This window comes from Thermobia domestica, chromosome 10 (assembly GCF_964235325.1).
Source record: "Thermobia domestica chromosome 10, izTheDome1.hap1.1, whole genome shotgun sequence".
Classification (NCBI taxonomy): domain Eukaryota; kingdom Metazoa; phylum Arthropoda; class Insecta; order Zygentoma; family Lepismatidae; genus Thermobia; species Thermobia domestica.
In genome coordinates, this window is record NC_137463.1 from 117648402 (window position 1) to 117675337 (window position 26936).

A 26936-nucleotide genomic window follows, 5' to 3' on the forward strand; every position below is an offset into this window, starting at 1 on the left:
ACAAGACGTGAACGTACAGTTTAATGTCGGATTTGAAACACATGAGCTCCTACCATGAATCAAACCTTGTTCGAGAAAGGCGCATCGCTTACAACATAGCAACGGGGAGCTAAACATTTAGTAATATGTATATTAAGTTGTAAAATTATATTCGATTAATTTTCACTAATATAATCTTCACAATGTAAAGCATTCGCTAGACACGTTATCTTGTTTAAAAACAAAAAGCCTATGTCTTATGTTTCCGTCTCGGGGTTGGACTGTGGGATTATAGAAATCCGAAAGGGATGTTTTTATTATATTTTGTACAGTAGATCTGCTCCTTCATAATCTCCGTGTTTGATAAGAATGAACCTCCCTGGCTCACGAAAATGTATACGTAATATAACAAACCATGCACATTAAATGCCAGACTAATATAGCAAACATTGAAGATGCCCCCCTAGAAAATTTTCTTCGGTCGTCCATGTCTGGAAGTACACAATTTCGCAACTCAGTGGATACGATGTGGATGTATTCAAAGTTCACTGATTTACCCATCAAATTTAAATTTTATAAAAATATTATCATCAGTGAATACTAACCTGAGGAGAACTATTTTTTTTTAATTCGATCGCAAAAGGAGGTTTTTTTTTTTTTTTTTGTTCACCAGGTCTCGGTAATCGTCCGGTACGAAAACTGAAGCTTGTACAAGTGTTTCCCCAGCAATTTCTTTGAGAAAGGTGTCCTCCAGGAGCGTTATTTATGTGGTTATTTCTGCGTTTGTTATATACATATATAGATATAAATATAGATATACTGTATACATATAAAGATAAGTAGGAGCGGGTCTTTAAAATTAGTTCGGAAAGATAATATGAAAATCTGGTATAATTTGCAAGAATCTATCTAGTCTAATATAAATAAAATAAAGTTTATTTGTGTGTTTGTCTGTCTGTATGCGGCCTGGGGACCAGACGAGTGGACCGAGAGTTACCAAATTTTGGTCACGGGTACCTTAACCTAGGCCCGAGATCAAGACGAAAAGTTGTTTTAAAATTTCGAACCAGGGGAGTCTCAGGGGGAGGCGTTTACCGGAACCGGCTTGGGAACCAGACAAATTGACCGAGAGTTACCAAATTTTAGTCACGAATACCTTGGTCCAGGCTCCAGACCAGAGTTAAACGATTTTGTCAAATATGAACCAGGGGGGTCTCAGGGGTTGTTTACCGGGACATGTAAAAGTAGTAGAAAATAACAGATATTAGTGTTGAATTCATAGTTTTCGCGGTCGCTGAAATCAATGGTGAAACTGCAATCGCATTAACTTCCAAATTCATGCTATGCGGCACCGGGTGGGGGGTCAACGGGAAGGGGGAGTTGAGATATCGAGACATATAAAAGTAATCCACAATGACCGATATTAGTGTCAAATCCATAGTTTTCGCGGTCGCTGAGATGAATGGTGACACTTTCATTAGCGATGATTTGCAAATTCAACTACAATCGCATGTGGGCCGGGAGTCAGCGGGAAGGGGGGGATACCGAGACAAGTAAAAGTAATCCAAAATGACCGATATTAGTGTCAAATCCATAGTTTTCGCAGTCGCTGAGATCAATGGTGACACTTTCATTAGTGATCACTTGCAAATTCAGATACCATTGAATGCGGGCCGGGAGTCAGCGGGGGGTGCGGATACCGAAACATGTAAAAGTAATACAAAATGATCAATATTAGTGTCAAATCCATAGTTTTCGTAATCGCTGAGAACAATGGTGACACTTCCATTAGCGATGATTTGCAAATTCAGCTACCATTGTATACGGACCGAGAATCAGCGGGGGAAGGGGGATATACCGAGACATGTAAAAGTAATCCAAAATGATCGATTTAGTCTCAGATCCATAGTTTTCGCGGTTGCGGAAATGAGGGTAATACTTCCACAGGCCTTGATTTCCATGCGAAGAATGGGTATATTTATCTAATATATATATTGATCAAAAAAATTAGGGAATCAGATGAAAACACATGTAAAACTTCTTACGAATAATGTGAGAACACTCTATCTTGTCCAGTTCAGATTAAAATCATGAAGGCCCAACGTGCAAACGAACCGTTTGAAACATCTGTGCACGTGATCAGTGACGTGGCGCTAACAGATATCATTTTGTAGTGTGGCGCTGCCAACACATTCCAGCTCCAGGATACCTTTGTTCTCATTGTGTTTAGTGCGTCACAAATCTACGTAGTGAAATTGCGCAACAACGTGATTTGCCAGAATCGTTGGCATGGCGAGCTGTCGGCAGGTTGGAAGCTGGTCAGTTACAGCGGGAGGTGTCACATGCCATAGGAGTGTCACAAAGTGTGATTTCCCGATTGTGGAATCCATTTCAAACAACTTGAAGTGTTCGAAGAAGACAAGGACAGAGCCGTCCACTAGCAACCAAAGCCAGAGACGTCGTTATCTCTTGTTAACAGCCCGTCGAAACCGGCGTCAGAATACAACTCTGCTCCCGCAAGCCTTCCGAACAACAACAGGACGCACAATATCCACTCAAACGGTCCGCAATCGCCTTCGAGAAGGTGGTCTCTAGGCACGTATGCCTATGATGTGTGTTCCATTAACTGCATGACACCGTGTTGATCGAAGAGCGTAGGCAGAGGAACATCGTGGGTTGGGATGCAATGAATGGGGCAATGTTTTCTTCTCTGACGAGTCTCGATTCAGTGTGGAGCCTGATAATCGACGTGTTTTCATCTGGAGAGATTGTGGAACACGACACAATCCCATGTTTGTGCGAGAAAGATCCCAGTATCATGGTGGTGGACTGATGGTGTGGGCAGGAATCAGCATTGGTGAGCGTACTGAGCTCCACATCATCCGAAATGGCTCTTTGACGGCTCTCAGATATAGGGATGAGATCATGAAAACTCTTGTTCTTCTTTATGCTGGTGCCATTGGTGATTCGTTCCTTTTCATGGATGACAATACTCGTCCTCACAGAGCTCGGTTAGTGGATGAGATGCTGGATGCTGAGGGTATCGCTCGGATGAAGTGGCCAGCATGCTCTCCGGATCTCATTCCAATTGAGCATGTCTGGGATATGCATGGCAGACGAATTGCCGCTAGGCCAGTAAATCCAACAACCATTCCAGAGCTGGAAGTCGCTCTTCTGGATGAGTGGCACAACATTCTCCAAGAACTCATCGATAATCTGATTGAATCCATGCCACGCAGGTGCGAGGCTCTGTTGGCTATTCGAAGTGATCATATGACATATTAAGGAACAATCAGTGTTGTTGCCTTGCCTGTTTGTGAGCAGTTCGAGAGGTACACACATAACCGTCTTGTGTCATGAGCCATGTGAACAAGGTTTTCCGTGCCCCAACACCAGTATGTGCCCCATTTTTCTAGTGTACCTTAAAGCATTCCTTCTTGTATGATATATATGAGTCAAACACAAGCTTATTCATACACTATCTTAAGGTCTTGTGTGATGTTTCAGCTGAACCCCTAATTTTTTGAGCAATATATACAGTATAGTGGTGGATCCAGGATATGATCAAGGGAGGGGTTAAACCATAGTTTGCAGTTTTATCCAGTGTAAAGCAGGATTGAAGCCCATTTTATGCAGTGTATACTTGAGTGTGAAGAGAGGGGGGGGGCGATAGCCCCTTAGATCCGCCTCTGTATATATATGTGTGTGTGTGATCGAAAATGACCTCGAATCCATACTCGCTGAGATGAACAGAAGATGCCGTTTAAATCCACAAATTCAGCCCCATTAGTACTCTAAGGGGGATGGTGACATGTAAAGATAATTGAAAATTATCGGTATTAATGTCAAATTCATAGTTTTGGGGCCCCACAATTTCATTGGTGACAGTTTTGGTGCCCTTTGCGTCCAAAATGAAACGTATTCTCCCCGTGCGAAGAACGGATATTCTGCTAGTCTGTAATAATAACTAACGGAAGTTTCACTTAATATATTTCTCGCTGCTCAAATTTACTCACTTGTGCGGTATATGTGTGTAAAGTAGAATTAAAACCTGTTGCTTTAAGTATTTTTCCGTTAGCGAAATACATTGTATATATAGTAGGACGTCGAAAATCCTAACGTCAAAAATCCGAACGCGGTCCCTAGAAGCTTTTTACATTTTGTCTTAAGGCTAGCGAGAAACAAACAATAGCGTGTCCATCGACGTTATGTGAAGCCAGTGTTTTTACAAAAGTTCATCTATATGTAATTGTCCGTCATGTATTTTTATTTTTATTTTTTTCTTAGGCCTATAAGTTTTAAATGTGACTTACAAGAACAGTGTTATTTAGAGTACAAGCAGGTTCTTCAGAAACATTAAATGTAAGAAGCCTTACGTACGGTATTGTAATTACTGTATGTACTGAATAACCACTGTATCGATAGAAGAACATACCGTACAGTATATGTAAGCCTAAATGGCATCTTCTTGGTCATTTTCGAAAATCCGAACAATTTGAAAATCCTAACTACCTGTGGTCCCAATTAGTTCGAATTTTCGACTTCCCACTGTATATGTTGCAGACATGTTACAGCAAGTAAGATTACTAGCATCAGGCCAACAAATAGTTTTTAAACTATATTTTTCTGTTTTTGCCAATATTTCCGAACAAATGATTTTTTTCTAATGGTTTCAAAATTTCCGGAATTTTACATAGAACAATGAAGATATCTCTATGAAATATATTTGATTTAACATATTAACTAAAATGATTCTGTGATTAACAAAAATGATGATTCTGATAATACCCAAATTTTCCGTTTTTTCCCCAGCTCGGGAAAACCATTAAAAAAACTGTTTTTTTTTTTAAACCCAAAATTTCTGTTTTTTTTTCACAGACCTTCACAACACTAGTCTGAACACACAGTGCACCGAACACTTCTAAGGATGGCGAATGTTAACACCACGACATCGGCAACTACAACTGAAATGAACACGTTATCATCGCCACTAGAGCTTGGCACAATGGCAGAGCGTTGCATTATCTGATGAATCCCGATATCATCTTCATCATGACGATGTGAGGGTGCGAATCCGTCGTGTTCCAAGGGAACAGCTCCGCGACATCTGTACTGGGGGGCGGAGACAAACTGGCTGCGGCTTAATTATTATCTAGGGAACATTCAGGTGAGCATCCATGTGTCTATTGGAGCTCGAGCAAGGCACCATGACGGCCGAGGCGTCGCACGCTGCTTGCAGACTACGTACATCCCTTCATGATGGCCATGTTTCTCATCGGTAGTGGCATTTTTCGACAAGATAATGCACCATGTCACAAGGCCAGGAGTGTGATGGAGTGGTTCGAGGAACACAGGAGCGAGTTCCAAGTGATGTGCTGGCCCCCAAACTCTCCGGATCTGAACCCAATCGATCACATCTGGGATGTGATTGAACGTGACCTGAGGGCGCATCACCCCCTCCCCGGAATTTACGGGAATTAGATGACCTGTGTGTGCATATGTGGTGTCAACTCTCTCCAGCGACCCACCGAAGAACATTGCGACCATGCCAAGACGCGTTGCCGTTGTTATTCGTGCCAAAAGGTGGACATACTAACAATTAAGTAGGTAGTCATAACGGTCTGGGTGATGTGTGTATATATTTTAACTCGTATATTTTGTCTCGATTCGAATTTCGAGACGTCTCGACTCGAATTCGAGTCGAGTCGAGACAGAGACTGTCGAGTCGAGACACGAGTCGAGACAGCAACGTATTTTCGAGTCGAGACACGAATCGAGACAACATTTTCTCGAGTTGAGTCGAGACAGGCTTAAATCTCGACTCGACTCGACTCGTGCGCATCCCTAATCCTAATATATTATATGTTTATTTTCTCACAATATTATGGTCAAGAAAAATTAAATTCCGAAGCCCCTGTCGCTTATGCCACTACTAGTAACTTATTTATTGTAGTTGTATAATATTTATGCATCGGAACATTAAAACATACTATTTTTTTTTTTAAATCTGGGTCTTCAAAGGATCCTCTGATATCTTGTGTTTATTGTGAGTGATGATGATTTGATGCTGATTTGATGAATAGTGATGAAGAAGAAAATAAAATCAAGGAATCTTTATCGAGCGAGAATGAAACACAGTGGAGGAAATTCGGAAGAAGCAAGGCCGTGTGGTTCACAACTCACAACTACTGTTACCAACTTCTGAAAATGCAAATACCGGGCACCCTCCTGAGTACGTATACTCTTTAAGATTGTGACATCATCGTTCGTAAAAAATGTTAACAACCTGAAAGTGCTTATTTCACATAAAATTGAGTGATTTGGAGTTCGAATTTAATAACTTTAGTTAGTTTTGAAACATTCATTAAACTTACTTATTCCAGTTTTGATTGAGTCCGCACATGTAATCTTTGTAGTCTATCATCAATAGTACATCGTATTTAAAACAAAAATAATAATAATAATAATAATAATAATAATAATAATAATAATAATAATAATAATAATAATAATAATAATAATAATAATAATAATAATAATTGGCAATATACAGTAATTATAGCATGCACAAAATATAGTTGAAAAATAAGTCTTATCAGCTTCGATGGGCCTAGTAATGTCTCATAATCCCTACATATATTTTTTAAAAATAGATCTAGATGCATTATTTAATTGGATGATGTAACTGAGGATGAGGCAATGCTAGCTGCGCTCTTGAAAATGTACTTTTATTGACCTTTAGTAATTTTGATAAGTTCAATAAAATTTCCTGCCTTCAACTTTTCAGCAAATTCCACGCACGACAGATCGGTATCAAAGCGAATTATAAGCTCTGCTTTAACCATGTTCATCGACAAACGATTCCTTTCGTCACTCCAAAATAGTCTGAATAGAACAGAGAACAGAACTAGTAAGAGGAAAAATTACCGGACATTTAACGTCCGGTTTTGATATCGTACCGGATACGGATAAGGATATCAAAATTCGCATTGTCCGGTAAAATACCAAAGGGTTGGCAGCCCTACTCACAACATGGGTGTGATGTGTTCCTGATTCTCGGCCCCAAATTAAGTCTTTCACTGGTCTCCCAACAGGATTGAATACTGAAACTGCAACAAATATAACAACTTTGTCCTCTTAGTATCTTCGAACATTTATATTTTTACCATTTAAAATAATAATAACAAATAGTAAAGTTAAATGAATCTGGATCCATGCTTTTGCCGAAAATGTAAATTCATTAAGCAAAGTATTAAATAATACCTCAGAAATATGGAAGATATATGAAAAATAGCGTAGTGTATTGGGAACTATTCCAACGGTAAGTATCGTAATACCTGCGTGATATAGCAGAAGTAATACAATCATCATGATTCTACTCATATCATCAAATATGTTCTACATGCTATAATCATTATATAGGTACTATTTGAACTTACCAATAGATGGTCTAATGATTGAAATAGGAAGTTCTGAGCAGTGCTTAGAAATCAGTTTTTCTGCTAATGCTTTAGTATATGTGTAAGTGTTAGGCTTCCTGTCCAGAAGGCTGGAATAAAATAAACGTTTTCAGGCAAAATAATTAATGTTCATTTACAGACTAAAATATATTTATAGAGATGCATTAAGATTCGTGTATTATGTTTATAAAACATCAAACTTTAAATCAGAAACATGTCTAAAAGTCTGATTTCTTACAGTACAATTTATATTAATCTGTGATATTTGCTTTTAATTTCACTAAAGTTTTGTTAGCGTACTATTTTATTCATATGGTGCGGATTCCATGTTAAACTGTAGGTCGACGTCTCATATACATAGCCTTGGTCCTGAAAAGGACGTTAAACTCCCATATTAAACCGATCAAATGGAGTAAATATATAAGTTTTGGATTTGAAAATCATTTAACTCTGTCTTCACTTCGGAAGAACTTATTTACAGATGACTGCAGTGAAAACAGTATCGAGAGTGCCCAGTGATTTTTATGAAACAGAATAGGAGTACAATTGTATTCCGCCGTTTCGATTTTCATGAAAGGGGATGAATTTTCCATTTTGGTATATAATTTATGAAATTTAATTCAGTCTTATCTCACGAAAACTTGTTAAGGTAGATATAGGAAAATTCATTTAAAGGGTCTATTGATTTTCACCAAGTAGGGTGAATCAATCGTTTTTGGGTGATAAAAGCAGCTTAGTTAGGACTCCATTTTGAGAATTCTAAGTCAGAGGCGATGGTTAAACAAGAGTTATACATTAACGTAAACTTCAGTGGATCTTTAACAGCTTGAAAAGCGAGCAGAAAGTTCAGAGTTGAGGAAGCATTAAGTTTTACATGAACATTTTATATTCCATTGACAGTAGTTTCTATCGGTAGTTAGACTGAAATAATTGGCAAAGTCATTTGTCAACACCCATTGTATCTGTTGAAACGTCGCTAACAATATACATTAAACCAGGCTACATGACATAATGATAAGTCCTGGGAAGATGAGTAGAATTCCCCTACTAATTATTTTTGAAATAATATTCCTCCCACTAATTAGTTACTGTAGATTAAATGAAGCGACACTATTGTCAAAAGTTTACAGATTAACTACAGTGTATTTCATGTGTAATTTAACGAGTGAACTAATGGCTAGAGATATCCCACATCTTACATAGTTTAACGACTGGTGTCAAAAACTTAAGAATAATGATTCTTTGAGGATATAGGACACAGAGAAGGTAAACAAATTGCATCAAAGTGCCAAAAAGAGAACCATACCAACATACCACTCATACACCACACGGAACAGATCACCTTTGAAAAAAAAAAAAAATAGTAGCAGGGATCACACAACAGAAACCCCCCAAAATAGGGCGAAATATACATATCACAAAATACTATGAGACGCACCGACAACACCAGAAACAGGTTAATAAAGAGTATAGTAACCCCGAACAGCCATACACGCCTGGCGTTGATGCTCCATGCTGAGGATTAGGTTGTTGAGAATCTCTTAAGGCAGCTGGTTCCACTCCTCACGAAGAGTTGTGTAGAGCTCCTGGTGTTTCCTAGGGGTCAGCTGACAGGTTCCAATATGTCTTCCTAAAGCGTCTCAAGCATGTTCAATTGGGTTTAGGTTGGGAGAGCGCGCTGGCCACTTGACGTTTTGTATGTCTTCCATCGCTGGAAAAACATCCACTAAACTGATTCGTTGGAGAAGGACACTGTCGTCCATGATCAGAAACTATGGGCCGACTGTTCCCTTTAAAACCGCAAATAGGCATACACAACCTGTTCCTTGTACTCCTTATCAGTGATGGATACAGCATCGAAGATTTTCAGATGATCATTTAAATGCTTGCCCAAACCAGTACACAAAGACTACCATCATACCGATGCCATTTCGCGATGTACAATGGACGGAAGCGGGTTGCTTGTTCGTGACAGATCAATATGTGATTGAGATAGCTCTGGAAATTGTATCGGGATTCATCCGTGAACAGTACGCAGCTCTATTCATTGCGGATCGACTTGTGACATTTTCGACACCAATCCAAACGGGCATCTTTTTGTGCAGGATCGGTGAAATACGTGTTACTGGTAGTCGGGTATACAGACTATTGGTACCCAGTCTCCGGTACACAGTTTGGCGCGACACTATCATTTCTGAGACGGCTGTAGGCTCCGTTGACAGTTACGTTGCAGGCATGTTCTGGTTGCGACGCGCAGTTACGGTCAGATATTAGTCCTGTTATGGAATTCCCACAAGTGGATGACCTCCAAGGACCTTACGGCTGATACCTTTTGTACCAATAAACTATTTCCACAAAATAGACACAACATTTCGTGGCACATTGATGGCTCGTCTTACTGATGTCTGTGTGTCACTTTGTTCCAAGCTGCCGATGATTCGACCGTTGGTAAGAGCTTTCAAATGATGTCTTTGTACCATATCCTTGCTGTTTATTACCACATTCAACTCGGCAATGCCCTCCGTTCACTACAATAAATCTACACAGAATGCGCACATTCCGACTCCAAATGCTAGTATTTAAATTCTTCCCATAAAGAGCTAGGCTTATGCTTGTCACGCCCTGTTTAACATGCCTCACAACCAATATGACCAGTCAGACATATTTTATATGCTCGCGACACTTTTTCTGTCTCTACAGCTCTCGCATTACACTTAAGTCTTGAACACCAATGTAAGTGAACTCTCTATGTCGAAGCATTCTCGTAAGAAAGTAGTTTTTTTCTTTTGTTTTTTTAACACTCCTGCTTCTCTCTCCCCCACTTTGAATGTTATGACTTCAAACGCTATTACAGGGGACAACAATTTGCATTAATAACATTGCAGGCTTATATAAGGTAGTCAAAAAAGTATTGAGCATTTTACGAGCATTTTACGAGTATTTTACGACTATTGAGCACGAGATGGCGTTAGTGTAGGCTACTTGAGTCAAAGTCAGTCAGCTCTAATGTCATTTGACAGCTGACAATTCAAGATATACAAAAGTTTTTAAATTCTTATAATCAGACGTATGATATTGAGTCGTGAAGCTAAATGAGCTTTCTGCAAAACTACGTTACATTTTGGTAAAGGTTCAAATGATGTACAGGCTTGTAAAGAAATTTGTGCTGCTTGTGGACAAGACACTTTATCAAAAACAAGAATAATTACAGCAAAAGTGTATGAATAATTACAGCAAAAGTGAATGATACTCTGGCAAAAGTCGGTATAAGTCCTGGATGTAAGCATTCATAGCTTGATATTTCGGTGCACATGACCTCATTCATAAACATTTATTCGATTGAATTTCTATCTGTGCATTTCTACTGAAACCTAACGAACTCGAGCTATTTCTGAAGTAACTGATCACGAGTGATGTAAATGAATAACATATGACAACAATATGCGAAAAAAAATCGCAATTGAAACGAGGCGAAGGCGAACAATCTGTGGCAAAGCCCACATTGATGCCCACATTGGGGACCCTTATGTTGTACGTTTGGTAGAATTCATAGGTCATTATTCATCAAGAACTGCTGCTGTCTGGCAGATCGATAGAATCGGACTGTACTGTCGATAATTAGCGTGAGTGCATCCAGCAAACCAAAAAGAACGGCGGAACTGGTGAATAGAAAAGGTGTCATGTACCACGCTGACGACGCCAAATCGCATACATTTTAAAGACCCGTTAGAAATTGAGAGAACTTTGTTAGGAGGTTTCTTTGCATCCATTGTATAACCCGGATCTTGCACTCTCAGACTATCATTTGTTTCGATTTCTGCAAAACATCATGAATGGTGTTAAGTTATTTCCAAAAGAGGTCTATGGAAATCACATGTCAAAATTTTTTGACCGAAATCACAAGTTCTATAGCGACAATATTATGATATTAACGGAAAAATAGCAGAAAGACATCGCACAAAATGGAGCATCCTGTATGTGGTTTATAATGTTATTTTCAATCTTAACAAATGTATTGTCCATGTTGAACTCTAAAGGCTCAATACTTTTCTGATAACTTGATAAATTAAATGAGCAATTTTTGCTCCTACCACTATCTGTGTTTTATGTGTGCTCTCGGTTATACTTACTGTGGCGTGAGAGTTTCTAGATATTCATCTTTGAGGCACTTTACCATTTGGAGCATAAATTCTGGTTCTAAGTTTGGTTCATACAATATCTCGTCTACTCTAGCTCTATCACAATTAGAGTAGACTGTAGATACATGGACAAAGGCCTAAAATAAACAAACTTTCATTATTATTTGAAAAGCATTGTGTTTATTAATCATGTAAAGTTGAATAGATACTATATAAACTCATACATAATTCTGATTGTAAAGATTGAAACATTAAGAAAGACACGATAGCTGGTTCAGTGATCGAGGGCTCACTTCTGGTGCGTGAGTTACCAGTGGCGGCTCGAGAATTCTACAAGAGGAAGTCACGTCGGCAATGATGATGACACCGGTTTCGCTTCCGCTCTCACTCCCGCAACGTCAACCCCCGGTTTCAGAGTCTCTAGTGTTTTTTTTTTTTTCATTTTGTAGCTACTCTTAAAATTTTGATGTAAAGTACAAATATTAAAGTAAAAATAACCAATTTGACATTGTATAATCGTATGTACAGTGTATGTCCCATGTATAGAATTTTTTAAACTTAATTTTAAATACTTTACTGAACACAAGGAATTCAAACTCATTTTCTCAATTGATTCTATGAAAAATATTTGATTAATTACCCATTAACATACATTATTATTAACAGTGTAAATTGAAACGGATACAAAAAAAAAAAAAAACTAGTCTCACTTCTCATATATTTGTAACATTTATTACCTTGTAAAATTGTAACACGATAACATTTTCATGATAACATTTGAAATTCATGTATTCATTCGATTTCAATCATTGCTAAAGCAAATGTGTAATTCATTCGACCGTTCATTTTCAGCACCAAGAAGTAGACCTCCTATTTTACGTAGAGCCTAGGTCACATGTGCTCCTACCTTAGTGCTCCATGCGGAAGACGTGGTTTCTAACCATATACGAGGGCCATTTAAAAAGTCTTGCACAGAGCGCATGCGCGACCGTTTGAGTAGTGTTATCAAGTTCAATTTTATGTCAGTTGTGAGCCAGAGTTTGGGCTTGACGATTGTGTCTGTGTTTGCCGGTTTGCGTCGCTGTGTTGTGAGAAATTCAGTGTTAAAATTGAAGGTGAACTCGACTTAGTTCGAATTCCACATAGTGACCAGCGTTTGTTTCTATATCAAAATTGAAACTCCACGTGGAAAGAATCCAACTGAAATTTCCGCGAGAGCTTTGTGAAAATAGTGTAGTGGATCGTAGCACTAAATCACAGTGGTCAACTCCTTTCCGTGAAGGTCGTGTAAGCACTGCGGACAACCCAAGAAGTGGAAGACCATCAACTCCAACAGACTACACCTCGGAGATTATTGTGAATGACATTTTGAGAGAGGATCGAGGGAAAATATATGAGGAAATTACATATGAGGACAGAATCTGTCACGTCAGTTTACAGAATCATTACTGAAAAGTCAAAAATGAGAAAATTCGCTGCCAGATGGGTTCCACATGATCTAAGTGAAGAGCAGAAAGCGTGTCGGAAAAAAAATTGCAGAAGAGTTGCTTCAACGTTACCGGACAAAAGAAGATCAGTTTCTACTAAGGATTGTTGCAATTGATGAAACCTGGATACGAGATTTTGTGTCTCAGTCGTCACAATGGAAAAGTTCCAATGAGGTGACCCGAGTGATCAGACAGCTCATCAATGAAGGTGCCCTATCCGGAATATAGAATTATATTATAGAATGGAGTTTATAATTGAAGGCCTGTAGAGGTATTTCGTATAATAAATTATTTATTTCCATAATATTTTTTAGTGTGCAGAACTTTTGAAATGACTCTCGAATATCCATGTGGAAGCTCTAAAATATGCATGAAATTCCATCAAGTGTAACGAAGACCGAATTTACTGAACCTATCGTGAGTGTTCTACGCCTTAAACCTACCCTATATGATTTGATAATTGTTTACTCGTATTTATTAATTAAGATATGTTTAAATGAGTCCCAAAGTAAAGTCCGGGGAGGAAAATTTTTGTCCACGAGCTTTCACGTCGAAAATGGCCTGAAACAAGGAGATGCGTTGTCGCCATTATAATTTAACTTTGTTATGGAATACGCTATAAGGAAAATCAAAGATAGCAATCAGGGCCTACAGTTGAACGGTATTCACCAGGTTATGGCATATGCTGATGATGTAAATTTAATAGGGGATGATAGGAGAACAATAGAAAGAAATACAGAGATCTTATTAAACGCTTGCAGGAAAATGGGTTTAGAACTAAATGCAGAGAAAACTTAATACATGGAAGTGCGTCGGGACCGTAATACAGCAAATTATGGATGCGTTAAAATATTAAATAATACTTTTGATAAAGTAGATAGTTTCAAATATTTAGGATCAATATTAACGGACGAAAATTATATTCACGAAGAAATTAAATGCCGACTAAAAGCAGGGAATTCGTGTTATTATTCGGTTCAAAATCTCTTGTCGTCGCGAATTCTGTCGAGGAATTTGAAGCTTAAAATATACAAAACGATAATCATGCCTGTTGTTCTGTATGGTTGCGAAACATGGTCACTTACTCTGAGGGAAGAACATAGACTGAAAGTATTTGAGAACAAGATCCTGAGACGAATATTCGGACCCAAGAGGAACGGGAATGGGAAATGGCGGAAACTTCATAACGAGGAACTACATAATTTATACGGTTTACCCAACATTGCTAGGGTCGTCAAGTCTAGGAGGCTTAGGTGGGCAGGTCATGTAGCTAGAATGGAAGAAAGTAGAAACGCTTTCAAAGTCTTGATTGGAAGGCCAATCGGGAAACGACCATTAGGAAGACCCAGGCGCAGATTGGAGGACAATATTAAGATGGATCTCGCAGAGATTGGAATACAAAGTTAGAAACTGGATGCAGTTAGCTAAGGATAGAAGTCAGTGGAGCTCTTTTGTGAACGCGGCATTGAACCTCGGGATTCCATAGGCCATAGAGTTAGTTACTCATATTTTATAACCATATAGGCCTATTTAAATTACAATTTCAACACTTACACATTTGTCTGTGGCTTCAAATGCTTGCTTTCGCAGTAACATTTCACACGTAAATCAATTTAAAATGCATTCAATCGTTCCCAGAATGCTTGCAAAAGAAGAAAACAGAAAGAAAGAAAAGAAAAGGACATGTTATGTTATGTACATCACATGTTATTAAATTTCGAAATCGTAAAGTGTACTAAGACAGTATTTTAATTCTTTCTTCATAATAAGTTGTACATGAGTGTTGCAATGAATGCTTCGTTAATAATTTTCTCTCGTCCTGGAGACAATATGAGTTAGTCTTTCCCGCGACAATCAGGTCTTTTTCTTCACGCCTTCGTCCTGTAGAACTCACAAAACTAGCACAGAGCTGAGAGGTTCAACGTTCCCGCCCACCTACTCGCCTCGTCCACCTACTTCCTTCTTCTCCTGTCGCCCATAAGAAGAAAAGTAGAAAACACCTTTTAAGTCACCTTAAAAGTGTGATTACATTATAAGGGCAGGCGCTTGTAGGGCTGTTCACTGTAGTAGGCTAATACAAGAAAGAGCAAGCAAGAACACGTAAACAGAGGGAAACATAGGTGTTGTTACTTACAAGGGACATGTTTCGGTTCGAACGCGAGGATCAATATAAAACTTGATAGACATATACAGGACAAAGTACTGACCACTGTAGGGGGAGTCATTTCCGTGTAAAATTTGTTTTCTGCCGAAAGCACCCCCTATCCTTCGAAACACTAGCAGTTAGATTCCGCGTTGTAGGCGCTGAGTGAAGATCAGTCATATGCGTTAGTGTGTTAGGTATGGTAGACTGTGTGCAAAAATGGGATGGGCTGTTGGCATTAACCGCCTTCATGTAGTCGAACTGTTAAAAAGGCAAATTAACGCGCAAATTTAAGGATCAGACGTCAGTTGGAGTGAAAGATGAGTCATTTGCGACATTTTTGTGCAATGTAATTATCAGTGAGTACGAAAATGAATTAGCATAGTTCGTAGACAGCGCGTATCCATAATCCAAACTTTTTTGCAGTTATTTAACGAAATAAGTTTCTTATGTCGTTCCAGGAACTTCCTATACGAGTTGTATCCTTCTTCATGATAATCTTTGTAAATACTCTGGATTTTCTCTTCCGTAAACTGCAAAAAACATCTGTACTTTTCAGTTTTCGTGCTGGAGATACGTCGTATTCGCTTTGACTACTGTCTTGTTCCCGCTATGGAGTACCGGCACTGCTTTATTCCCGTTCTGAACTGCTATCATAGATGTCTTCCTGTGCCCTGCCATTTTCTTCATAATATCTGTAGAGTGTCTATTTGTGTATCATTTCTAATTCATTTTCGTACACACTGATACTTAAAGTGCACAAAATGTCTCAAATTACTCATCATCCGCTCCAACTGACGTTTGATCCATAATTTTGCGCCTTAGTTTGCTTTTTTAACAGTTCAACTACAGGAAAGGAGTTAATGCCAACAGCCCGCCCCATTTTTCCACACTGACTACCACACCTAATACTAATTGGAGGTTACTACCACACACTGACGCACCTAATTGATCTTCATTCAGCGCCTATAACGCAGAATCTAACTGCTAGTGTTTCGAAGGATAGGGGGCGCTGTCGGCAGAAAACGAATTTTACACGGGAATGACTCCCTTTACAGTGGTCAGTACTTAGTCCTGTATATGTCTACCAAGTTTTATGTTGATCCTCGCGTTCGAACCGAAACATGTTCCTTGTTAGACGATGTTGCCCAAAATCTCATGGACATCAATCAGGGATGCAAACTCCACAATAAAATAACTAAAAACTTTATTCGGTCGCTCCTCTTTTCTGTACAGGAATAAATGCCTATAATTAATTTTTTAGATTATTACATTTCATATTAATGGGGAAGGCACGTAACTTTGAGACTACATTATAAAGCTGCCCTGGTAAGATCCTACCTCCCGTCAAGTGGGATTCGTCGTGGAGAAACATTGTGTCCGTGGGCTTCTGGAAGTTCCCCATTTCTTCACACTTTATTCCTTCCATCTCATCATCACTGTCTCCTTTAGCTTTGGATGATAATTCAGGGACTTGAAACGTTTTTAAAAAGCTTAGAAAGACACATAGAAGTAGAATGAACTTTGTATTTCTTACTTCAATATACAGAAATTATTACAATTTCAGAATCTTGATAAACGAGTATGACATCAAGTCTCTCTTTTCTGCATTCTGAGTCTCTATATGTCGTGGTACTGGGTCAAACACGTATTGGGTATATTCGTAAGGAATCGCCTCCAACGGTACTGTAAGGTTTATCACGACCATGCGGGCAAAATATCAGACGTTTCGTGGTATGGTCAAATTATGTAGTCCATTGCTCGATCATCGCTGTGTACGGTTCACTTTTGTCCAATCTTCTACATAGATTATTGTGGTAGAGCTATATATATATGTGTGTGTGTGTGTTTTGTTCGTGAATATTCTCATATTCTCTTTAATGAAACTGAACCTCACTTGAAACGAGTTTGGGAAACAATGTTCTATATCACACTTGGGCTCAATTGCAACATCTCTCAGCGAATGTGACAAGGGATTCTCTCAGATGAATCTTACAGTAACTTCAGGTACGTCATGTTTGCTTGTATGGACAACTTCTACACTGTTGTTCAGACAATAGTAGGAACTCCTATACACAGTGTAATCTTAGCAAATACTTGTATGTAGATTTCGAGGTCATTGTTCTGTAGTTGATACCAAAAGAAAGAAGAGATCTAGAGACAACGAAAGCATATCAGAGGTCACGTTAAAAGTGTGATCCCGTTTGTCTATTTGTTTATAACGCCCTCTATATAGAAAATAACAAGGAATATTGTCGAACAAATTCGAGATTCGCACACCAACACTTCGATTTTCAATGTCATACCTATTGTATGTTCATTTGTCCGTTCCCCTGTAAGCATGTATTTAATGCATTATATTTTTGAGAACGATACGGAATATCTACAATGAGACTTCAGATTAGGAATCAGTATTGTAAAGACACATCGCCGTTTTTAATGTATTGACCAGCTGACCGTATATCAATATGTCCTATTATCTAATAGGCCTACGTCTCGAAGAAAGAAAGAAAGCTAACAGAAACTAACAATAAGGTAACGCAAGGAGGTTTCAAGGTTTTACTCCCTCTTCTTGAGCAAGATACTACGCAAAAATAAACCTTTACTATATTAAGATTTCTACAGAAACATCTGAAAATAATGAACTTGAAAGCTTGAACCAGTGCCATGCCATGGAAAATCAGCGCCCAGGGCAAGAGTATACGACTGCGCCCCCATATATATATTAAAAGTAAGTTTTCTTCTTTTTCTTTTTTCTCCCGAATTTTGCGCCCCCTCACTTCCGCGCCCGGGGCTGTCGCCCCGCTCGCCCTCCCCACGGCACGGTACTGACTTGAACCTCCCCTTGACAAATTTCTGCATTCGCCACTGTCTACACATTTCTCTTTGTTAAATACTTGCATAATTACTCTTAAAATATAGGAAATACTCTATTGTTGTACTTATTATAATCTATTAATTATTTAATATACAGTTGTTACTTTATTTATTAGTAAATTAGAAGTTTAACGTACCACTAAATTCGACATATTTTTGCAAATTTTTAACAATTCGTACGTTCCTTGTAGATTTGTATTGACAGCTTCCTTTAAGGTTTCATTCATTCTGACAGAAGCTGCAGAGTGGAACACTATTGATACATTTTCTTCAATGACTGCTTTGTCTACAGAAGAAAGTTCCAATCCCGGGCGTGAAAGATCGGCTTTGATAGGAATCACCTTCTTCATCGATTCTGGTCTGGTTTTCTTCAGCAATTCGAATAACTGAAAGATAAATATAAGTATACGCTACTTAAAAATAAAGTATTGAAAATTGTTTATAATTTTCTAATTTTCATGGAACAAAAAGCATTTTCTTTCTTGCAGTGATAAAATTAATTACATGATATCTCATTTATGCCTTTGCAGGATGAAACACACAAACGAGGCGGTGGTTCTCTATTGATTATTACAAATCATTTTCTTATATTCCACAAACTTAATCTTTAAAAGAAAACACGATTGAGATTTTGTATATAAGCTAGAACCTTCTCATATTATGTATTTATTTTCATACTGGTTTCTCTTCTCAGGAATGATGCTACTGGAAAACTAAATCTTCTCAATTACGTCGTTTCGATTGTTGGTGGTTTTAACTAGGGATGGGCAAAACCGGTTTTTATAAAAACCGAAAACCGGTTTCTATAAAAACCGAAACCCGAAAAACCGACATTTCGGTTTTCTCCAAAACCGGTTCGGTTTTTCACTGAAACTGGTTTCGGTGAAAACTTTTCGAAAACATATAAAACTATTTCTGTGGAAATGGATTCGGTTTCCGGAGAACAACGAAACACCATTCTAGTCAGAAATAGAACAAATTTTGGAAAAAAAACCGGAATCGGTTTTGAAGAAAACCGAAACCGGACCAGGTAAAAAACCGATAACCGGTTTCGGTGAAAAACCGAACCGGTTTTGAAGAAAACCGAAACCGGTTTCGGTGAAAAACCGAAAGCCGAAAAACCGGTTTTTGTGCCCACCACTAGTTTTAACATATCAAAAATTGACTGGATTAATAATGAATTTTCTGGTATGGATTATTGTTCTAAAGTTAAATTTCAAATTATATCAACATATTTTGATAATATGAATTAAAGTGTGGATTCGTCGATTTCAAACCTAGACCTGGTTATATCTAATGCTAGCAAGTATGATGAGCATATGGTAATCCTTGATATATTCCACTATCCGGTTTAGATTAAAGGTTTTCTCTGGAAGGTTATAAATTGCATGAAGTTCCTGAGTGTCTTCAATTTGCTGAAGGGGAATATCATTTTCTATATTCTCAGATTGCTGAAACTTATTAAGTATTATTATTATTTTGTTAAATATGGACATCAATGTATTTGCCAGAAAGGTAAACACGTCATAGTATAATCCATAAAAATATTATTTCTTTGTCAATCAAAAAAAAAAAAAAAAAAAAAGATTAAATTCATAACTTAGTAAATTCATATCTTATATAAAAGCAAATAACTTGGCTCACAAGATATATAAAACTACTTTTTGTAACAGTGATTATATTTCTTCTTTCTGTTGCAGAATCTTTAAGGCTCGACTGAAAGAAATGCAACTGTTTTAAGAGAATTAAAAGTTACTTAAGGAAGCTCTTAATAAATTTTGGAAACATGTGAATGATGTTAACAGTAATCTAGCATCTGGTGTAATTGAAGATAATCTTGTAATAACAGATTGCAAAATATTCTCTTATTAATTTGCAGAATATTTCAAATAAGTTTTTCAAACATTTCCAAACAATGATGTTAATGCTTCTTTCTCATGCAATAACTTTTGTGCTAGGAAACCACCTACAACTCAGAAAAGTTAATATTTATCCAGAAACCTGGAAAATTGTTAAGATAGCATCTAACACTAAAACCTACGGTAATTGTATCGATGGCTTTAGACCTATTTCTGTCATTAACATTATTACTAAGATTTTTGAAGAAATATACCTATAAGTATATAATATACCTATAATATATCTATAAATATCTGGTACCCAAATTCAAGAAAGTAAACTATTGAATACCACGTTCAGTGGACTTTCATATCCAGTCTCCTAGCTACGTATGAAAACATTTACGAACACTTTAACCCCAATTTTTTCACAGATTCAATTTGCTTTAAGTAAGTTATTATGACGTAAAATATAAATAAAATGTATAAAAGACGTTTATAGATTGCAAGGGATATAACTTCCAATTATTCACCGCATACTCAGTCTTAGCTGACTGTAAACAAAAGCTATAATGAAGCAGAAAAGCGCTTTATACAAATCTTGAAAGAAGATTCAGATATGCAAGAAATAATCATGCAGTTTGGGTGAACAAGTTATTAACGCGATGTTTGTGCGTTCAAAATCAGTAGAAGGAAATTTCTATTATTTATTTGCTCGTCCCTAGCTTAATCCAGACAGTGCCTCTTTTGCAACTTCTCTGAATGCCTCTTTTGCAACTTCATTTCCTCCAAATTCTATTAGGAAAGAATATTATATGAATTACCAATTTCAAATGCTATAATGCAAAACAAAATATTAAGTATGATCACTATTCTACTATTTTTCTCTGATTCATAACACAAAATTAAGAGGACTAGCTCAGGAGAGTAATGCTCCCGGAAGTAGAAACGAGAAACACAGTTCTGATTGGTTGGCGTTATCCACTTCTTGCCACGTTGCATTAAAATACCAGAAATCAAAGACTTGCAGCTGTCGGTCTTCGTGGCCGAGTGGGCTAGTGCTATATATTAGTAATAAACGTCTCTTTTGGCGTGAGTTCAAACCCGGCCCGAGGAAACTTTTTTTTTTCTACATTTTTATAACATAAAATTAAAATAATATGAAAATAATACTCAAAAAAGTTATTTATTTACTTTTGTGCAGATAAGAAGTAGTAGTAGTATTCCCCTTGTACTCCATGATATAGGGCTCGTTTTGTTGCCCTTGTACTCCATGACGTACTTCCGGGAGTATTACTCTCCCGAGCGGGTCGTAAATTAAGTAGTAAGTTTTTATAAACAAATACAATATTTCGCTTCTTTTTTGTTATAAACCTACATTTTGAAATGGTAAGATTATAATTTCTGTGTAAATGAATGAAACAATTATAACGAATAACGTAAAACTTATAAATTGCTATTGCAAATTGAAATTTGCTTCTCAGTTTCCTGCATGAAAACTAAAATCATAAAATAGAGAAAAGAGCAAGTATGGTAGAAAAATAAGTTTATGTTGCCAAGGATAGCCGATAATACATTATGATGAACAAAAGTACAAGAATATTAGAAATATTGTGCGTAGCAACTGCATTGACGTTTGACCAAAAGCGCTGCTCTCACGTCAACCAATCCGCTTAAAGCACTATTGTCAACGCTGACATATGGAAGTAAGTTTTGACTGACATGATGTATGTTCTTAGTGAGACAAGAAACTTATCAACATGCAGCAATATTCGACCTTTTCAAGCAACTTTCTCATTGGAGATTTGGGGTTACGAACGAATCGATTAACGATAACGTTAATTTGGATGTCGCATAGTATGTACAGTACACACTACTAACTCGTCAGGTTATAGTTACAAAACTGAAGACCGAACTATTAGTGATCTAAAAGGGAAACATCCTATTATAGACAGAAAACGTGTGAATAGATAGTGTAAGTATTAATATTTCTAGCACTAATATTTATTTGCTTATTATTTACAAAACGATCTAAATAGCTATTAACAGAAGCTAAAAGAGACACTATGAAGAAGTAGTAGACACATTATTAACCAAGGTGACAAATATTGTTGTTAATAGTTCAAACACAACAGGCGATAGTTTTAACAATTCAATTCTAATCTCAAGTAGGATTCGGGGTACCTTATTAATGTAAACGGACCATGCCCAAGTCCAATTTGAGTATTCGTATGAGTTTCTGACACACCTTCTGCAGATGGTGGGCGGATCTCATTGGTGTGGAAAACTTATTCAGGGTTGCATCTAGAAGAAACATTATTTGCTTGGCATCTAGCAACGAAATAGTGGGAGATACTGTATACTGAAAACTTTTGTCAGTTCCGTTATTTTGCAGCACTACGCTGACGAACATAGATGAATGTTTTTTGCTAAGGTCATTTTACTTTTATTCTGTAATAGTTTGATGCATGAAGAAATAGAAATGGATGAAGAGCAAATAACAAACATGGTAGCAGTTTTACCCATGGTAACAATAGCAAGTACCTTTACACTTTTTTCATAGTATGTTTATGTTTTACTTTTTATGTTTTTTAATCATGTAAATGAAAAAAGCATTTGTTTGAGAGAATATTGTATCGAATCCCTCCCAAATATATGAATAAATGTCGTAATCATCTTAGAATAATTAGAGATTTATTTCACATATACAGGGGTAAGTCATAAGTCTTGAATATCTCCATAACCCAAAAACCAGGCACGTGTATATATCGTGATAGACTGTAGATACAAGATAAATCTGGCCCACGAAGTAGTGTGGGAAGCACACTGTTTAGCTCGGAGACTGCTACTCTATCAATATCTTGAGTCAGTTTTTATAGGTAGTGACGGTGAGAGCGCAACAATGTTTGATACATGAACTGCTAATATTGTATGATTGTATGATAATACTCTGCTTACCAGTATTTATTATTTCCTTCCCATATGACCCACCCTTGTACCTCCATTACATCTCTGAATTTAAGTAATTGTATGCTGAGCTATAAAAATATTGGTTGGTATACACCGTATACTTTCGTATACCGTCCATTATATCGGGTGTTCTAAAAATGGCGCCCACAGACCACAAAGCACTATTCTACAGGTCGAAAAAAAAAGCGAAAATGTTATATGATTGACCTCCGGGGCTTCCTTCAGCCGCTATGGGGTATCAAAATTTTACAATATGGCAACGTCTCAGATTAACTTGGAACCATTAGCATTACAATACGAATACAACAAGCAGTTGAATCGATTGCTACACTAATAACTGATGCTAATGTTAATCAATATCAACTTAAGCTGCCATCTGGAAAGAATCGATAGAACTATTTGATAGATCGGTAGATCTAATATATGGTTCTTTATTTGTGACGTTGCCACATAGTGCAATATGTGTCTCCAGACGAGAACTCGAAAACTATGGAGAATTCTGTTGAGCGGTTGTAAATTACTGTATATCATTTAGTGCATTGACGGATTGTGAAAGATTAGAAATGAGTTAGGACATCATCGACCAAAGCTAACTATCATAATCAATTTTGAAAAGAAAGTGATCTAGTCACTTAATTACTGGAGTCATGCACCGATTAAATAAATAAGTAAACAAATATAAACAAAAAAAAATACTATACGCTTTGAAGCAGAAGGTTTACGATAATGACTGACGTGAGATTTAGCAGAATGTACAGCGTATTCCCGTATAATCTCAACTATAACCCTGCATATGTTCTTGTACAATCTCCCGATCATTGCTACATTTATTGTACTTTTCACATTCCATTTTATAAAAGTTTTCTGCAAGGAACATGTAAGCATAACGCAAATACACTTTCTATAAAAATGAATAAGCAATAATCACAAGGCTGGAAATTATATACTACATCATTTCTTTGATTAAATATTTAATATATTTATCATCCTACTTAGTTTTTCAAGATTAAAACAATTATTAACATATTGCCACGAAATGAGTTTAACCCCTCAAAGGAAATATGGGTGAAAATTCACCCAGATGAAAGTTATTTCTTTTGCTGCAGACTGGCAAAACTGTGTTGATCTTTGTTCTCCATGCGGTTTCTCCCTTAGTAATGGCTTTATGATCGTGGTGCAAACCTGTTTATACTAGGGATGGCCAATTCCGGAATACGGAAAGTAAAATCGGAAAATTCCGGAATTCGGAAAAATTCCGGAATTCGAAAAAAATCCGGAATTCAGAAAAATTCCGGAATTCGGAAAAATTATTTTTTCTTTTTGTAATCTTAAGAATTTTGTTCAAATGCAAACGAACAAATTTCCTTTTTGTAATCCTAAGAATGTATGATGCAAGTTAAGCTGAATTTACATCCTAAAGTATACACTACTCAATCTTCCCATGGTTAATGAGATGTAGTCCAAAAGTACGATGTACTCCTAATATTTAATTTTTGTTTTACTGTGATATTGTCCAGAGCTAAGACATATATCACACTGAGATAAACAACTTGACATAATGAAGATTTTATCATACGTAGTTTTCCAGAAAATCGTGAGAAACGAATTTTTATGAAGTTAAAATATGCGTCGCTTGTTGCTAGTGTGATGCAATGGATAACTTTTATGCTGGAATAGTCTTATTATTATTATTATTATTATTATTATTATTATTATTATTATTATTATTATTATTATTATTATTATTATTATTATTAATCATTTATGTACTGTAAAGAAAAATATGAACCGTTAAGTGATAGATTTTATCTGTTGTTTTTTTTATATCTTCTAACAGTAATAACAAACTGCTTGTAAATACGCAATGATTATCAAGGACAATGGCATATTAATGTAAGGACTACTCTGCAGAATTGGAAAAAACAATAAACAATAACAGATAAACAATAGTTCAAAAAATAAGTAACTAACTTGGGCATGTCAGAATGTTCGCGAGAATATAGGGACGCATTGAGACTCTAGCAAAGAGCGTGGTGTTATTATTGCTCAAAGGGCCGTACGATGGAGGCATTAACGCTAATGTTAATGGCACTAATGAGCATTTACTTGCTCTAACGGTTAACTTCATTTTTGAGATGATTCTTAGAAGTGGGAGTGTTGACATGCAGGTAGAAGACTTATATCCATTAATTAAAAAGCACACGTTATCTGTGAAGTACTAACGATTTGCGTCACTATAGAACACTAATATAGCACTAGCGACGTTTAAAGTCGAAATTGGAGTCTGACATAAGTGGCTTGTCAACTTCACGGACATTATATTTTCCTTGAATGCGAGAATTTTGCGCCCGGGAAATTTGCGCCCTACCACAAAAATAGGAAAAAATGCACTCGCAATATATTTGCACTGGGATGTTTGCGCCCTACCCCAAAAAGAGAGGAAAATGCGCCGGCTATATATTTGCACTGGGATGTTAGCGCCCTACAATTCAACTTAGTTTTGTATTGTGTAAAGTAATTTCCACTCACACTTGAACTAGGCTTGCCTCTCATCGTCTCAGTGAGTTACTCCATCCGTTATAATATTCCGAACAATTGAAAATAATACAATTTTAGTTCACTAAAGGGCAATCCATACAAATACAATTTTTCATTATAACTACAAAATTTACAATAAAAGTATAAATGACTGATATATAATTATTTATTAATATAATCAAAGAGTACAATTTAATCTACAAAAGGCTGTTTGGCTCTACCCAGATATCTCTGTTCACAATCCTTGCGAGTTGTTTGGCTTTTCAGGACACAAAATATAGAAAAGAAAATGTAAAGTGAATGTAAAAACAGTTCAGTAATATTATCAAGAAAACTATGTACAGTGTGTTTACTTGCTGGAATTACACTTCAAACACACAATTGCGTTCAGTCGTTCTTTCAGAAAAAATGTTCCGGGGGCACACTTAGTATTCCGGAGGGGGATCACTGCTGGTACTATTCTATTTATTATTATATTATAGACGTATTATTTTGGTCTCCTCCGAGGGGGCACTCTGGGAGCTCTGGGTAGGCCAGTGTTCCCCCAAAATTATCTCTGGAAGAAGCAGTGATTGCGTTGCGGCCAGTGTTCTTTTGGCTTATATTGAAGTTTATTCTCCCCTTATATAGTCACAATGAAAATAAATTACAAATGGCATGGTTGTGGGGGGAGGATTGTTTATGCTGTAATGTCAGCCCTCCGAGCAAATGCGTAAGCTCCAATAGGTTCTTTTATTTCGCAGGGCTCAAACTTCCCGGTGGAGGTACATCGCAGGGGCAATTTTAACCGTTCTTGAGGTAGGGCGCAAATTTCCCAGACGCAAAATTCTCGACACTGTTCGAATGACCTCGGAAGACTATATCTTTTTCAATACTTTTTTATATATTTTTACTCGAGATTTCTTCATAGCCTCTTATTAAAATACTTACTAATATATCCTCATTTTATTGTCCTAACCAATCAATATGGGTATGATGTCAGTAAAATATTTAGATTGATCGAGCCTCTGGTGTGTAACCACAGTATTTCATATCATTCCCCTAATAGAAATCTTGGCTAAACGAACCAATATATGTTGCCAATAAAATAGTTTAGAATGATTGAGCCCCTGATAAATAACCACAGTATTTCGTGACAGACCCCCCCTTCCTATTACCATATTCTAGCTACGTGCCTGACTCAGCTAATTCTCTACATTCTTTACCAAGCACACATTTTCTAAAGCGGAAAATGCTCTCTAAATTCCTAAGTTCATTATTTTCAGCAGATGCACAAATTGGGTAACATTAGTAGAGTAATACCCATACGTCCTTTTTTTTGACCTTGAAAGTACTTATACTCTACGTACATACTGTCATTGAAGTAACGAATATTGTAATTACTCTAAGTACTCTCATTGAAGTACAAAGGTTCAATTGAACTTGAATTATTACCGGTACTTTAGGAACAATTACTAACATGTAATTATGCTGTATCGGACTGTAGTCTAATTATTTTGCGTACG

At 37.0% G+C, this 26936-nt stretch overlaps 1 protein-coding gene across 2 annotated transcripts in view; it reads right to left on the minus strand.

The window, feature by feature from the left end:
- Positions 1 to 26936, minus strand: part of LOC145662067 (putative fatty acyl-CoA reductase CG5065) — a 122586-nt gene that overhangs the window by 55228 nt on the left and 40422 nt on the right. For both annotated transcript variants that reach the window (XM_081727404.1, XM_081727402.1), the window contains exons 3-5: positions 18223 to 18471; positions 11570 to 11715; positions 7419 to 7528 (exon numbers count right to left, since the gene is read on the minus strand). In XM_081727404.1, coding sequence (XP_081583530.1) covers positions 7419 to 7528; positions 11570 to 11715; positions 18223 to 18471 — 505 coding nt within the window. The remainder of the gene's footprint in view (positions 1 to 7418; positions 7529 to 11569; positions 11716 to 18222; positions 18472 to 26936) is intronic.